This window comes from Muntiacus reevesi, chromosome 8, assembly GCF_963930625.1.
Source record: "Muntiacus reevesi chromosome 8, mMunRee1.1, whole genome shotgun sequence".
Taxonomy (NCBI): domain Eukaryota; kingdom Metazoa; phylum Chordata; class Mammalia; order Artiodactyla; family Cervidae; genus Muntiacus; species Muntiacus reevesi.
This window is the reverse complement of record NC_089256.1, coordinates 93,360,717-93,378,273: the sequence shown is the minus strand read 5'-3', so window position 1 is coordinate 93,378,273 and position 17,557 is coordinate 93,360,717. Positions and strand designations below refer to the sequence as shown.

At 43.5% G+C, this 17,557-nt stretch overlaps 1 protein-coding gene across 2 annotated transcripts in view; it reads right to left on the bottom strand.

The window, feature by feature from the left end:
* The window catches only part of WWTR1 (WW domain containing transcription regulator 1), a 138,974-nt gene that overhangs the window by 121,062 nt on the left and 355 nt on the right, over positions 1-17,557 (bottom strand). The window contains exon 2 of one of the 2 annotated variants that reach the window (XM_065942756.1): positions 16,806-17,242. In XM_065942756.1, the coding sequence (XP_065798828.1) occupies positions 16,806-17,236 (431 nt within the window). In that variant the 5' untranslated portion in view covers positions 17,237-17,242. The remainder of the gene's footprint in view (positions 1-16,805; positions 17,243-17,557) is intronic. The other variant, XM_065942755.1, reaches the window with a different exon arrangement.

Genomic DNA, 17,557 nt, shown 5'->3' with positions numbered 1-17,557 from the left:
GGGTCTTTTTCAATGGGTCAGCTCTTCGAATCAGAAGACCAAAGTATTGGAGCTTCAGCTTCAAATCTAATTTATAACTTTACATTCTCCTTTCTTTTATTCTGATCAGAAGACAGTTCACCTTTTCCTGCTTTTCAAAGAGCTGAAAAAATGATAAAATTAAATTTTGGTTCTGTGTGACCTTAAGGAACTTGTAAACAATAAAAGAGCCCAAGCCAAAATTTAAAATAAAGACATTAATAATAGATGCATGATTTAGAAGGTGATATTCCCAGGCGAACCATTTCTCCTGGGTTTATCTGGCTAAACTTCCTTTCAGGTTTAAGTGTGGATGTTGGTGATACCACTGAGGATGAACTTGAGGCTGTGTTTTCAAATATTTGCTACTAACTAGCTCCTCTGACATCTCTCTGTATTCACTACTGACACAGTTAATCTGCTTAATTACAGTTTTGTTGATATCTCAGATCCCCCTTATTTACTCTGCATCCTGAAAAAGTCCTTTGAAATCTAAACAGTCCGCTACCTCTCCAGCTATGTTCGGAAAGGTTACAATCTTAGGATCCTTTGAAAGGAGAGTTGGGGGAAGGGAGCTATGTTTCCAGCATGGAGTGGAATGTGAAAATAATCTGGGAACAGAATGAATACACTGGATTTATTCTCAGCAACTTTTTCTCTCCTAATTTGTTATGTTCTGCTTGACGAAGTGATTTCTTTGAATGTATAATCAGACTGATAATTAACTACAAAGATTAGAATATATTCCAACTTGTAATACATTCTCTGTGTACTCCTAAGCCAATAAGCAGAGGACCCATTTCTGCACACAGTATGTGCTGCGTAAATATCTACTGGTTTACTGCCTAAGAAAGAAGTACTAGATGATCTAAATAAAGGAGACATCTTAAATTATTTATATTTCTTTCAGCAGATATTAACTGAACTCCTATCACGTGTGCTAGGCATGAGGCGGGGCACTGAAGAGATACAAATGGGGTAAAATTTGGTTCTTTGTCCTTAAGGAGTTCATAATATAAAGAATGAAAATAAAACATAAGTACTCTCCCTTGCAAAAAAAAAAAGTCAAAATTGTCTACCATGTCTAATTCTCAAATTCAAATCAAACTCGTTGTACTATTACAGCTGATCTTAGAAGCATCCTTTTCTGCCTCTGACCACCCAGTACATTTTGATTATTGGAAAAGTATGTTCGGCATCAGCCTTGATCTTAACAGATGTACTTAACTTTGTACCCAGACATGCTAGGCACGAAGGATAACACCACATCAGGCCCATATTCTGAGAGTTGACATGCTGGGGAGATGAAATAAATCCACTCATTTAGCAACAAGGCTGGGGACTCCCCTGGTGGCCCAGTGGTTAAGAATTCCCCTGCCAATGCAGGGGACACAGGTTCAATCCCTGGTGCAAGAAGATCCCACATGCCACAGAGCACCTAAGCCCACACCACAACTACCGAGTCCTCGAACCTAGAGCCCGCGCTCCCCAAGACGAGCAGCCACGCCAAGGAGAGGCCCCGCACTGCAGCAAAGAGCAGCCCCCTTCACCACAACTGGAAAAGCCCAGGCGCAGCAGCAGAGACCCCACCCAGCACAGCCAAAAATAAACAGTTTTAAAAAGCCTTACCCAACGTTCTAATGGATGATAGGAAAGATCAATCGCCCAATTACCCATACAGCTCAAATTACTATGGGATCTGGAGGAGGAGGAGGAGATCCTTCTAGCTAGGTCTCACCAAGTGTCAGAGAGGAGATGAGGTTGGCTGAGGGTTAACACACCACGCGGGAGACGGAGACCAGTTCAGGCCAGTGAGAGAAAGGATACACGACTGTTAATCAGAAGTCCAAGACAAGCCACTGTGTATATCCAGAGGCCGTGAGCGCAAAACGGAGAGAAAACTGGCGCAATCAGCAGGATCCTCACGGGCTGGCTACCCTCAGCCCTGTCTATTCACCTGTTCCCGAAAAGTCACTGCACTTAGGTACACACATGCCTCGAGGTGAAGGGGCTCAACCAACAGCAAAAAGGGTCACAAGTCCCCGAGTAGAGTCTAAACTCCCCGATATTTTCCTTTTTAAAGTGTTCACATGAAGGGCACTGGCATGAGCATAATACCGGCTCTAGACTTTGGGGCTTTAACCAAGGGTTCAAGATGACTTGTTTTCTTTTCTCTGTCCTTCCCTCGGCCTCTTGGCCGATTCTCTTCTCTCTTCCTTTATTTTTCTCTTTGCACCCTTCTGTGTGTAACTTAAAAAAAAAAAAAATTCAATGCCACAAGACTGTACATTTAAATTCAGCCCACATGACATTTCCTCCAAGTTTAATTGCTTCCATGCAACTTATATCCTCTAGTCACGCTAGACCCCAGAGCATTAAACATGCTCTTTGACAAAGAAGCTCTTGTCCCATAATAACCCCCATAATCAAAGTGCAGGAATTATGGGTAAGGCCCAGCCGGATGACGGATGAAACAAACAGGTTTTTAAATTCACCCAAAGCAGGCTTCAGGCAGGAGGCAAATCAAAGCCGGCCACTCTACCGTCAGGCTTGAGAACAGAAACACTAGCTTGAACAGAGATCTGGGGGTCTCCGCGTATCCAGACAGGAAGAAATGAAGTCATAAATACATACACACATATATACATATATATAACTCAGATACCTTATCTTTGGGTTGACATGAAGAGCCACCACAGGGTCGCTTAAAAACACCTGGCCGCATTTTCTCTGCTTTCAAACCCACCCCTCAAAGTTCTTGTGATGGCCGCCAGTGAGTGAAAGTAGCTCAGTCGTGTCCGACTCTTTGCAACCCCAAGGACTGTACAGTCATGGAATTCTCCAGGCCAGACTCACTGAAGTGAATCCCCCCTTCTCCAGGGGATCTTCCCAACCCAAGGATCGAACCCAAGTCTCCGGGATTGCAGCCGGATTCCTACCAACTGAGCCACAGCTCCTTATTTAAATATTTATCTATGTGTTTGGCTGTGCCTGCTCTTCGTTGCAGCGTGCAGGTTCTTTAGTTGTGGCATGTGGGATCTAGTTCCCTGACCAGGGATCAAACCCCGGCCCCCTGCACTGGGTGCTTTGAGTCTTAGCCACTGGACCACTGGGGAAGTTCCCAAGTCCACTCTTTAAATTAGTAAATCATTCTTCCTTGTTATTCTGAGCAGATTGAAGCTGGCTCTTCCATCTTCCCACAGACACCTTGGGCAACACTTCTGGACTTGTCCTGCAGCAAAGCAGTGTCAGTCACTCAGTCATCTCCGAGTCTTTGCGACCCCGTGGACTGCAGCCCGCCAGGCCCCTCTGTCCATGGAATCCTGCAGGCAGGCATCCTGGAGGGGGTCGCCATTTCCTCCTCCAGGGGATCTTCCCGACCCAGGGATCGAACCCGGGTCTCCGGCACTGCAGGCAGATTCTTTACCGTCTGAGCCACCAGGGAAGCCTGTCGGAAGCCCGACACCTACAAACATCTCAAGTTCTTTTATAAACCCTTATGTTTCTAAACACTTGTTCGACTTTTCCCATTATCTTCCCCACCTCTCAACAAATCACTCCCCTTGTGAGCTTCAGAGTTCACCCTTGCGCTTTCGTAACCGCACGAGGCAGGAACAGGACTCTGGATTTCTGGCTCTCCCTCATTCAGCCTGCCCACTCTGCACAAGACCTATGCCTGCCTTTCTTACAAAGGCCTTTTAAGCAACGCTTTCGGTCCTCCTCACTGGATTCAGATAGACACCTCTCCACCAGGATTTTTCAAAAACAATTTTTTAATTCCATGCCATCTCTTCTGCTCAAAAATCCATTCAGGGTAAGAGGAAAACAAAGTCAACTACTTATCAGATCCACACCCTTTCTTCTTTAAGGATTTAGTGAGGGTTTCTATAGCTTTCCCCTTTGCCTACATTCCCTCATTGATTTTCATAGACCAATGATGTCTATGAATTATGGGTAGAACCAGTAGAGTCTGGATCAGCGATGTTACTCTAGCCTTAGAAACTAACTGGTGGATGGAAACATTTTGCTTGTTGCCAGTGAACTACTTTTGACCTATTCTAATAAAGAAAAAGAAAACAATTCCCATGCTGTCACTAAAACATAATGTCACTGAGGTTTTATAACTTACATGCTATATAGCTGTATCATTTATTGTAGCAGTCTAGATCTGGACATATTCTGAATCATAATCATTTCGTGCATCAAGGTCATTGGACAAATCAAAGTAAAATCAGATTTTTAAAACATTCATTTAGAAGCTCCTACTTACATTTTGGAAAGGAAATCTTATATTTTAACGGCATTAGATATTATTTATTATACAGTGTCATTTTATCTTGTTCCACAATGTAACTTTTTTGTTTTACCCTTGGCCGACTTGACCGTCGAGGTACAAAACAGACATTGTTTTAAAACTCCATTTGTAATAAGTGTCAGTAAATATAACCTTTCACTTCAGTTGAAGCAACTCCACAGCATCAGTTTACAACTCCATGCCTACTGGGAAGTTTATAATACTCTTTTTCAGCAGCTCTCAAAACTAGACTCCAAAGAAATATGTACCAGTCGCTAAGGTGTTTACCAAGGCCCAGAGTGACTTAAAATGCAAAACTTAACTCGCTACTGATGCTCTGCTGCATGGTAAATACAGACAATGCGTTTAGTCAGATCACAGGCTTTTTTATTCACACACATGAGATAAGCTGGACATTCCAATGCACGAACAACCGGGAAATCGGAGTCCTTTAATGGTTTTCAACTAATTAACTAGGGTTGGCCAATTAGTAGGTTAAATGACAAGCACTTTGGCAAAACCTGACTCATTTCACTACGGCTAATAATTTTTAAAAAGGCTGTGGTGGTCCATCCCTTGTTCTAGCCACCTGCCTAAGTTTTCAGGCAAAAGTTTCAACAATTCTGCATCCAGCCTTCAAAATCATTTATTTAATGTTGACACTCCAAATTGTCAATAATGACTCTACACTCTCCTTTGCTCCTACTGTTAAATATCTGTTAATAATCACTGACGACTCAATAGTTATTAAAATGTAAGCCACAGATAAACACGAAGAACAACGGCCCCACTCTGTCCTGTGTGGGTTGCCGTCCTTCGGCCTTCGCTAGAGTACTTTCCCGAAGCCCCAGGCACACCCTTGCCATCTTCAAGCTCACAGAAATGTCAGATCAATAAATGTAAGTTTAACTATTTTCAGATCAGAGATAATTAAACTTTTTAAAAAGCCTATGAAGAAAACAGATCATATTTTAAAAACCTATCTGGGTACAGCTTAACACTTAAGTAGCTGATCCTTCCTCCATTTCCATCTTTCCTTTCCACAAGTTTTTTATACAATACATATTTATGGATTCTATGCTAAAATGCACAAAGAGCCAAATATATTCTGGATGATATATTAGGCAACAAGAATTCATATTTGCCTAAAGTCCTAAATGCATAGGCTTTTATTGCACATAGTACATAAAACTAAGACCCACAAAAGTGCTGGCAATTGCGCTGAAGAGTGTGTCTACAGAAAACACAAGTGATTTTATAAGCAGTACTGAAGTTTACTGCTTCTTCTATGGTTCTTAATCCCTTCTACTAAATTCACATGTTCACACAAATCCCAAGCCAGTAACAGGACCACTAGACGCTCCCAAATTTGCAGAATGCAGCAGAATAGCCTTTTACCTACAGTCCCGGCTTCCACTACAAAATGTATTCAAACTCAGATTAGCTTGATACAATCAAGCATGTTTTATTTACTTACACTGTGAAAGAGTAAATTGACCGGAGCATTGATATGCATGATAATTTCAGAATCTACTTTACCAGCTATTGAAATCAGTCTGGCAAAATGAAGGAACAAAGATGGAAAGATACACGTTCATTTGAAACTACAGTTACATAATATTCCAAACCATAAATTTTTAACTGGTACTCAGCAAATATAATCTGCTATTTTTATGGCTGCAATTAAGTATAACGCGTCCAGGCAGTGACAGTCCTGTGAGCTACAATCTGTGACAGAGGTTTGACCACAGCTGGGATTGGAGAAGGCAATCTTCCTCCTGGCAAGTGAGCATCATATCAATTAGAGTAATATTTTCACCCAAGTCTTATAACTTATCTTGGTTAGTTATAAAACACTGATTTCAGGCCTCATTTTAACCGGATGTTTAAATAAGCAAATGTGTGATCCTTCCAGACAGCCAGCAGACCTCTCCAGGGAAAACTTCGTGCTTCTTAGCAGGACACCTCAGTGGAGGTGGGAACTTGCGGGCTATGACCTACGTAATTCAGGGGCTTATTGTCATCATTTTTCTCTCTTCTGTCCATAACCTTGTTCTCTATCTTCCAAGTCTCCTATAAATGTGTTATCATTTGTCTATAATTTAAAAAATAAAATGCTTTAAAGAAACAAACAAAAGCCATCTTATTCAATGTAATACTTACTCAGTGTAGCCCAACCCTGGAAAAAGTGGCCCCAGGAGAAACACGAGTCGCTGGGTATTTTTCAGTGCCCATCTTCCTCTGAGAAACATGCCATAAAATTAACCCTTCCTTTTTCTTGAACTTCCCTGAATTTCAGGCACTACTTTCTGGATTTCCTCATAAGTATCTCTGACTGCTTCCTCTCCATCTCCTTCGCCAAGTCTAGGAACTTCTCTTTTCTTCTCAATCTATGTGACCTCTCTCTGAGGAATCTCATCCATGCCTGGATTTGAATAATAATAATCTATGATCATAATACAGATAATACACACATAGATATAGTTGCCTGGGGTGAATATATATATATATATCTCCCTTGGGTATCTTTAACATGTTAGAACATTTCTCAGCCTCTTTTAAAGTTTCCAACACTGCTCGTTACAAGAAGAAGCACTACCATTCAAGCCATTATACAGCCAGTAACCTGCAAATTTTCCATTCATCTCCTTTTCTCACGGCCCTTATCTCCTCCGTTACCAAATTCTATCCAATTTACCTCTCTAGTGTCCCTGAAATGATTTCACTAACCCTCAAATGACTGATTTCACTTCTTCCCTTTTCCAGCACCACCAAAGCAATTCCCCCATGACTGAGTCACTCGTGTGAGTGAGTACCTTCATTCCAGAGTAGCAGAATATTCAAGTTATGGCTTGTGAATTCTGAAACTGCACATAAAATGTCTATCCCTATTTCATCCCAGTACAACCCACATCCTGATCGGTTTTGGAGCACCAAGGACATCAATTTTCCAAACCACAAAGCCAAATCCCAGTCTCTGAACTATAGTTACCCCAACGAGGCTTCTCGCCCATCAAGAATCTCATGAAGTTCTCCAGAATTTAACTCATATCTATACTCAGTCCTGAGGGTGTATGAGGACCAACCAGAAAAAGAGACCACCTAAGCTGTGGTTCCCAAGATCCCCAAACAACCAACTGATGCAACTATAAATGAGGTCATGTGTATACATAATAAATCCCTGGAAGATACACACACAAATGTGAACAGAGGTTCCACTGAGTAAAACTAGAGGGCGGAGCACTTTTATTTTTCATTTTACATTCTTCAGCTCTGCTTAAGTTTTTTGATGAGAGTATGTTAAAAAGCCATCTTTATTTTTTGGCTGCAGGATCCGAGTTCCCCAACCAAGTTTCAACCTCAGCCCCCAGCAGTCTAAGCACCAAGTCCTAACCACCGACCCACCAGGGAATTCCCCAAAAGTCATCTTTTAAAAAGAAATTCAAAGATAAAATCAAGTCAGTAAAAGTTAGGTTTGTTCACTTGGGTTATACTTCTTTTGCTTGTGTTTTCTACTTTTTTTGATGGATTAACGGATTATAACAGTTGCTTCCTCAACCGGTGAACACCAAGAGAGGGTTTTCATGGATAAATTGGGAGACAAATATTCAGTATTTCAATATTTGCAGAAAATCCATCACAAAGAAATACATATTTTTAATAAAAAGTATAGCATATACATTTTTCCCCAGAGATGTTGTTGGCACAACATCTCTGAATACCCATCCTTCATCCATCTTCACTGCATTTAGTACATCGAGCTAGGGTTCTAAACTTTCAGTCCAGGCGGGAGACAGACATGATTCCTGAACATGAAGATTCCTACAAGGAATTCCAGGCTGTGAGCTTGCAAGGATCTAAAAGAAAATACTAGAGGATTCTTTCCTTATCAAAGCACCTACGTGTGTGCCAGGCACTGTGCTCAGGTCACACAATGACAAAGCAAGAAAAACACCCACTCTGGCCCTATTGGAAGCTACAGTGTAATAAGAAAGAAAAATAAATCGTCAGTAATAAGGGTAATTTCAGGCAGTCCTGTGGTTGGGACAGCCAAGTTTCCACTGCAGAGGGCTCATGTTCAATCCCTGGTTGGAGAACTAAGATCCCACACACAGTGAGGCACAGCCAAAAAAAAAATACAGACACAAATACAAACACACAGTGATACAGCAGCAGAGCTAAGCCTGGGGAGACCCAGAGGGCTATGGGAGAACCTAGCCGAAGCGCCTAAGCCGGTGCGGGGGCTGTGGGTCAGGGAAAACCTCCCGCAGGGCTGGCTCCTAAGCTGATGCCCGAAGGTAGTGTGGGCGTTAACCAGGCAAAAATCGGGGGAATAATGTTCCAGGCACAGGTAGCAGCTTGTGCCAAGTTCCTGAGGTCAGAAGGAGTGTAGCCAGTGGGAGAAACTAAAAGGCGTCCAGAGCAGCTGGAAGTTTCAGATTTGTAACTGTAACAGAAATGACTGACTTCCTGGGACACCTCGAAGCCCAAAGCTCAGAGCAGCCGCACACAGGTCAGAAAGGGGCTTTCAACCCGGTTGCGTCTGGATTCTCCGCGATTCTCCAGCGAGACTGTCAGCTGCCTGGGGTCTGAAACCCTGCCCGATTTCTCCCCTCCCCGCAGTGCCCTGAACTGCCACATAAGAGCAGCGTGAGGATCTTTCCTGGTGGCGCTGGACCAGTTAGGATCTCTTAAGGTAGCACCAAGGCAAGGCCCCGGGAGAGCGCGCCATCTCAACCAGGAGCAAGAACTGGAATAAGGAGACTTCCAGGGGTGCCAGGCTCGGCGCCAAGCACTTGGCATATAGTGCTGAGTTCGCTTCCTCGAACATCATTTCTTCCCTTGTCATCTGCTGTGTCTAGATGGAACATTAAATAAAAGCTAGAAGTCCAGGAAAGAGAGCGTGCAAATAAAAGATACGTTAAAGGAAATTCAGAAGATCACTGCCATCAAGTCTCCTTCTTATCCTGACTTTTACGGAGAATTTTTGAGTAAGATTTTCAGCAATTACTGTGTTGAACACGTTCCCTGGTAGCTCAGACAGGAGAGAATCTGCCTGCGATGCAGGAGACCCGGGTTCGATCCCAGGGTTGGAAAGACCCCCAGAGAAGGGAATGGCAACCCACTGCAGTGTTCTTGCCTGGAGAATTCCATGGACGGAGGAGGCTGGGGGGCTACACGGCCCACGGAGTTGCAAAGAGGCGGACACGACCGACGGACTTAACACTACTGTGTTACTGAATGACTTTGCGGCAGAGCAGTAACGAGCACAACACTGTAATTCAGCTACACTTCAATAAAAACTTTTTAAAAAGAAAAGAACCCCAAGCAAGAAAAACACAGGCAGTCCCCAAAGAGGACTTCCTTGGTAACAAAAGCTCCAGGCTTCAGTTCCTGAGCTAAGGCTTTCAGAGTCCCTCCCGCCCCACACATCTACCCAAATCTACCACTCCCTCTTCCCGTGCCTCTGCGCTTGCTCTCTCCTGGGATTTTCCCCCACTTCTCCAGATTTATGTTTATCGTGCAACATTTGGAACATATAGGAAAATAGAAACTAGACAAGAAAAATCTCCATAATCTCACAAATGACCATCAAAAACACTTTATGGAACCCTCTATCAGACAGACACACACACATACTTTTAAAAAGAGTATCAGGATTATGATACTTACACAAGGTACCATAACTATTGGGTCTTTTTTATGTTATATCCCACTTGTTTGATATTTAAGGCCATTTCTTATCTCTAAGCATTGGTAACTGGCTATTAAATCAAGAAATACAAATGAAAGCCTAACACATATACACGAAGTACACTGAAAAGGAAAACTATAACTTGATTTAAATATCAAACTCTCAACTAGAGAAATAATAGTGAAGGCCACAAAAAAGGCTTCCCAAAGTCTACGAACATTCGTGGGTGGATGGTTAAGAGAGGACAGTTGGAATAAAATGTTCAAAAATTAAATATGCTTGTGAAATATTGGTTTAAAAATGAACTAGTTTTGTAATAAGTGACTCTGGAATCATTAATGCATATTGTGAAATTCCAAGAGAGGGATAGAGCATGCAACATATCTCAAATCTATTGGTCTTTGTGAACCTTTTGTTCACTAAGTATCTGAGAGGACTAGGGTTCTAAGGAATTCACTTTGGAAAACTGCTCTGCTGATATTTCAATGCACTAAAACATTCACAGTCCCCCAGTGGAAGGGCATCCCCTCAGAACTTGCCCTTCAACAGTACGTTTATTACTTCAATCCTCAGTCTTCCAAATCACACTTTTTAATAAAATATCCTCTGGATTGGTCAGTTCTTTTACTTCCATCACCCTCTCCTGTGGTTAGATATTTCCTAACCACAGGAGGGAGGAAAGGAAAGACAAGGATGATAAGGGAATAATTCCCACCCTTCTTAACTCAATTTGTCAACAAACAAAAATTAAGATCACTCAACCCTTTAAGCAATTTATTTCTAATCAATCTCTGCAATTATAAAGACAATGAGAAGTAACCTTTTCTCCTTTAAGCTACTTTACTCACATTACTTAACTAAATTTCATCAGGAACACATCCAATCCTGGCATAAACTAGGTCATCCTCCATATCACATCTGTGTTCCCTGCAAAATGATATGGATTCATGAATGGTGAAAATCTCAGTGAGAAACTATAGTCTTTGTCGATAGACTTATCCATTTCTGGTTGATTTGCTTTATCCTCTCTCTCTCTCTTGCTCTCTCTCCAACAATGACAGCTCCAAATCCGAGTGCCCAGACTGAGCGTGGAAGCAAACCCGAATGCTCCACCCACCACTCCAAAGTTATCTGGTCACCAAGGATACCTAATTACAGGGCCTAATTATGGGCACGTAATTGGCATGAGGCAGTAGAAGGGCAGGACAGGTTTGAGAATCACAACATTCTAATCCCATCTCTGCCACGTGCCTGTTAGGTGACCCTGGGCCATTTACTCAACCCTACTGTGCCTCAGTTTCCCCAACAGTATAATAATATGTACCTGTTCACAGGTCACTGTGAGGGTTAAAAGAAAGAATGTGTGAAAAGCACCTCGGGTTGTGAGCAAAGTCTCCACACCCAAGTGTCAGGAGCGTGGGTGCTCCTGATCACCCCGAGAGGCGCTGATTCAGCCGCCCGCCTCCTCTGGCACAGAGCAGATAATCGACACATGTCAGTTACCTCCCCTTCTCATCTCTCCCCACTTCTCAATCCCACGCCCCTTCCAATGCCAGCCCACACACAAAACTAGCAGCCACAAGCCAAATTACAAAAATCAGAAAGCAGACTTTCCTCAGAAGTGACTGGATACCTTTTGCCCAAGAGGCTGCAGCAAAAAGCCACCACGCCTCACGGTGGGTACCCCATTTAGGTTTTTCTAACACGAAGATTGACTGTCAGTTCTTATTTCCAACTTTAAAAACCAGCCTGCAATTCCAGATCCAGGCTGCCATTCAGCGCCAAACTTTAACTGAGAGCCAGAATTAGTTTAGCCTGCTACCAAAGTCTCTGCATCTGATTTTGGCCAGGTAGCCAGTATGCATGTGGGGAGGCAAGAATGAACTTGTACTGCAATCTGACTATGTACCAGACACTCCAGGTATGTTATCTAATCTTCCAGATACCATGAAATAGGTATTATGATCCTTATTTTACAGACAAGGAAACTAAGGCAGCAAACAATTTTTTTTGACTGACAAAAGGCTCTTCGTGAAAACAAGTACAGTATCCAGTCATCCAAAGGTAAACAGGGAAAACCAGCTAGAGTCAGTTCTTTTTTAAGAAAAGTAAATTTTAAACAACAACTTTAAACGAAATCTTTTCTAACTGAAAAGAATTTGAAAATTTTACCTCCCACAAACATCTCTTAAGAAGTCACTGAAGTTTGTACTTCAGTTTTTCTAGCCATGGAAGCAAAGAGAAGTAAGTCCTCGGATGGCAGCCCTGTTGTAGGTCTAGAGAGAAACCAGAATGGGATACAGAGATTACGGAATCTGGACATACAAGCTTAAGGAAAAGAAACCTGACGACCAAGGGCATTGAGAGCCTAGAAAATTCTGAGATCATAATAAAGGCAAATAACATATAAACGTATAAAAAGGCAATTAGAAATGCTAAGAAAAAGATCTTTTTTTTTTTAGAAAAAAAATTTTAAGAAAGTCAAGGTCCAAATATGAAGAAACTAAAAGGTCACACAAGTTTAAACAACCGATGAAGAGCGAAAAGAAAGAACCCATTTGACTTTGTTGCTGGTTTTATCCTCCTGGGTGTCCCAGGAGTCCTGACACCAGGCCCAGTGTGCGAGTCTACGACCCAACCTGATGCACAAGGCAGTAAATTACAGCAAATGCTGCCTCCGGTTTTTCCACTTCAAGAAGAATTCACGAATACAGTCAACCGGGAGCCAAAGCACAGAACCTGTATCAGCCGTGGATTCGGACCTTTGGAATGTTCAGGTGTCACCGACAAAAAGCAAAGTGTGCAACAGCCGGCCACCCAAACCTCCTGGACTTACAAAACGGGGAGTCAGGAAATGCTGTCAAAGGTTTCCAGAAAATAACAAAGGTGACCTAACATGCAAAGTTGAGATACTGTAAATATCCAACTTGGGAGAGGAAAAAAGGAACATTTTAAGGAGCTACATTTCTCACTTTCTGATTAGGAGTTAAATATTGATAACAACAGTGGTAAAAGCATGTTACTTAAAGGGTTAAGAAGGTAACAATCTAAGAATTAAAGACGGAAACAGTCATTAAAAAAATTTAAAAGTTGCCTCCGTGAGCCTTGAGAAAGTGAAGGAAACCAAGTCCTTCTGTACTATTGGGTTTGTTACCAACTGCATAGATCACTTTGACAAAAATAAATTTCTACCACATATTACAGAAAAGGCTAAACACTAAAATTATTACTAAAAATTGGGAGTGGCAGCAAATGTTACAGTTGGAAATATATTTAAGAGTAGGGATATATTATCTTATAGAATATGTTATTCAAATATAATTTTTCTGTAAGAATGGAAAGTTCTCCTGAAGCCAGATCATTTTCTTCTTTATAATTCTCTATTTTCTGGTCTAGATACACCAAACATGTACTCCATTTATAACCAGACTTTTTTTTTTATTTTTAATGTGATCAGTGTTCAAACCCTGTTGCGGACAGCCCAACACCCACACACCCCAACCTGATTTATGAGCTGCAGAGAACAGTAGGGACAATGCAGTCATCTTCAGAGGCCACGCATTTCAACATGGCCCGCATCCTCCCCACCATTTAACTAATGGTCCCCAACATCACAGGGAAGGTCTGAACACTGAGAAAAGGGTCCTTTAACAAGTGTCAGAAAGTGATTACACTGCATACATAAGAGCAATCTTACCTCAGAAAATGACAAAGACTGTTCAAAGCTTCTTCAATGTCCAGGTTTGACCTCCCACAGAGCTCATTGTTCAACTGGGGAAGTGACATGGGGATTAAGTGGGGCATGGAAAAGGGAAAATTGCTCCCGAAGTAAAGGCAACAGATGAGAGGGCCAGTCCACCAATAAATAATCAAAGTCAGGTTGATACCCTTCCCTGGCCTCAATTTTCCAACCTTCCCCTAAAAAATGACCTTGTCAGTTATGAAATAATTTGATTTCTGATTTATAAAGCCGTCTACTCCTGACAGAATCAAGAATACGATTCTACTGCAAGCCCCATTTCACAGATGATGGTGCAAACTCATGTGTAGATTTTATGAAAATTAATCCAGGGTCGGCTGCCATCACTTTCCAAGCTTCTACTTAAATCCACCAAGATACACTGCTTGATGAAAAAAATATATGACATATAACATTCCAACGTTAACAAAGCTCCGAAAGAAATTCGGAGAACTCTTGGAAGAGTTCTTTATCTCAAAAGACAATGATCACAGTGATTTAATTTCTTAAATTCCCTTAGCTACTGAGGGTGACTTAATTTCTTAAATTCCCTTAGCTACTTGACCAACAATTTTCAAGGATTGTTATCAGCTCAAGCCTACTGGCCTATTACCTACATGTTTTTCCAGTTGTTGTCATCACTGACTGTCCAAGGGAGAGTCACCCGGCTTTGGACTGAGGACCGGCTTTTTGTTATTGTTGTTTACTTGCTAAGCTGTGCCCAACTCTTTTGCGACCCTGTGGGCCGTCCACGGGATTTCCCAGACAAGAATACTGGAGTGGGTTGCCATTTCCTCCTCCAGGGGATCTTTCCCACCCAGGAATTAAACCCATGGTTCCTGCCTCATCTCCTGGATTGCAGGCAGGTTCTTCATCACTGAGCCACCCCGGAAGCCAAGGAATGGCTTTAGTTGGGGGGATAAGGCAGATGTAGCAGACCAACTTTTTCTCAACCCAAGGCTAACTTCCACTTTTCACAAACATATTTTTGAGCTACTCCAATCATTCAAAATGTGTATAAAAGAGAATTCTTTTGTTTTGCTTTTGTTTAGGGATCTTTTCCCCTAGCTTTCCTCAGACATTAGGCAAGACTAGCTCTTATTTCATATTTTTAGCAACCAGTTATACTGATTGCATATCATATATATTTGTGTGTGTATATATATAGCCATAGTTCAAAAATCATTTGGGACCAAAAATATCTTCCAAAATTATTTTAAAATATTGGGTCTTTTTCTATTTGTATGTACTGCTAAGTCCATTTCTACAAAAGTCACAATAACACATTCAAAACTGCATTTACCTAAGTAAGCAACACAACTTGCTACTTCAGACCTTTATATAGTATATAAGGGCTGGAGCTAATGGTAAAGAACTTGCCTGCCAATTCAGGAGACACAAGAAATGGGTCAAGAAGATACCCTCAAGGAGGGCATGGCAGCCCACTCCTGTGTTCTTGCCTGGAGAATCCCATGGACAGAGGAGTCTGGCAGGCTGTAGCCCGTTGGGTGGCAAAGAGTAGGAAATGACTTTGTACACATAGCATATAAACTAACGCCATCCTTTAGAACAGTATCATCACACTTAGAACAAATGTCATGCCATCATACCACATACTTGAATTCCACCAACTATTTAGATCAAAGCACCCAGTATGTGTCCACACTATCATTCAGGAACCAGAAGACCAGTTGTGGACTAAAATGACCATCAAGTCTGTTTCAAACAAGGGCTTCTCAGCGCGACACCAAGCTCTTCTCAGCAAAGAGCTCCTTGCACAAGATGTCAACAGTTTTGGGATGGAGAAGAAATAATTGCCTACCAGTATGAGTCAAATGGTTGGCTATTTTAAGCCTCCATCATCACTGTGTATTTGTTATCAGGCCCTCTCATAGCAATCAGAGTATCAAATATTATCTTATTAAAATTGCACATAACAACTTCTAAACTAAGGCTACTCTATTTTATATCTATATATGCATATATATAGGCTTTAAAATAAAGTCTAAGGCAAGCTCTCAGAAGAGTTTTCCTCCACGGCAGTCAACAGCCAGCCAGGGCAGGCAATCCTGAACCTAGTGCTCCAGTTGGCAGGACTTCTATCCAGGCCATTGACGGCCTGACCCCCCATGACCTCACAGGTTATGTTTCAAGTTCCAGCTTGGCTTCTGCTCCAGAATATAATTATTCTAGGGTACCACAATTGAAGCAACCTTCTTTAGGCCTGTGAATACATTTTTCTACACAGTCTAATTCCACTCGAAGGTAAAATTCACTACATCGAAAAGCCAGCACAACCTGTCGGGAAATAACGACAAGGCAGCTCCTGATCGATGATATTATAGATTACCAAGTGCAACACAATAAAACTCCCCTGACCCAATTTCCACCCAATTGATTTGTCCAGCCCACAACTACTTCACCGCGCAGTTCCTAACTACATCACTGGGGGGCGCTGTATGGTCATTACGTCATCGAACTGGGGCCCGTCGGGCCTAAATCAGTATTCCCCGTTCCAGATTGCTTTTTCCAAGAATGGAGAGACCACCTACAGTAACGAAAGTTCCTCTCTCCCCCCACAAGCCTCGGATCTGTTCTAGCACTATCTTGATGTCACCTCGCAGAGCACCAGGCTAGCAGTTACCTGACTTCGGGTGGGCCGGAGAGGGAGTTAAGAGTTTGGGTCCAGGAGGCAAGGCACTCCAGCATCAGTACTCCAGACTCCCCGCATAGTCATCTCTGTGTTTCACGAGAATCCGGCCCAAGTGCTTTTCCCTTCTACCTCGAAGAATTCTCATGTCCTGAAGACCTCGCAACTTCCCGGGTCCTGGAAGAACTTCAGCAGACCCAGCTTCTGATCCCTCACAATCCCAGCACCCTGACACCAACTCCCACTTCCAGCCTCCCAGACTTCCGGGGGAAAGCCGTGCAAGGACACACATTATCACGCAGGCACACACACGCACGTGGCACGCACGGTCACGATCACGCGCGAGGAGAAGCGCGCGCGCCCTGGGGGCTGCAACTCCGGGCGCCCCCCTGGCTCCAGGCTGACTTACTTGAGGAAGTACCTCTGACCAGTGGCCGTAAAGGTCATCTCCCAGCCCGGGGGCAGCGGCAGCTCGTCGGTCACGTCGTAGGACTGCTGGCGGAGGTGCGCGTGCTGCTGCGCCGGGCTGACCGCGGCGCCCGCGCCGGGGCCCAGCTGCAGGGACGCGGGCGACGAGTGCGAGCGGACGTGCTGGGCGCCGCCGGCCAGCCGCGGCCCCGGGTGGCCGCCGGACGAGTCGGTGCTCGACTGGCGCGAGTGCGAGCCGGAGTCGGGCTCCTTGAAGAACGATTCGGGCAGGATCTTCTTCCGCCACGAGCTGGGCTTGGGGTTCATCACCGAGTTGAAGAGGGCTTCGAGGTCCGTGTCTAGGTCTTGAGTGACGTGGATCACTTGCTGCCCGGGTGGCGGGAGCGGAGGGGGCGCCGACGCCGGATTCATCTTCTGCTAGGAGAAAGGAGGTCAGATTAGCCTCTTCCTGAAGGTCGGAGAACTGAAGGGGAGAAGAGCGAGAAGACAAGAGGTGTCCGCCTCGGGATCCCAGACACCCAGCACTTAAGCCCGGCGGGATGGGGGAGGGGTCCCTCCTGGCCTCCAGAATTATGCAACTTTCCCGAAGCCAAGAAGTCACCAGCAACGGGGGAGGGGGTGGCCGCTGGGAGTAACTGCACTGGAGACGCTAATGACACTGCCGGTGTCTAAGGACAGGCCGAAACCTTCCAGGGCAGGCAGCGCCCCCCAAGTCCCAGCCCGAGCCAACTC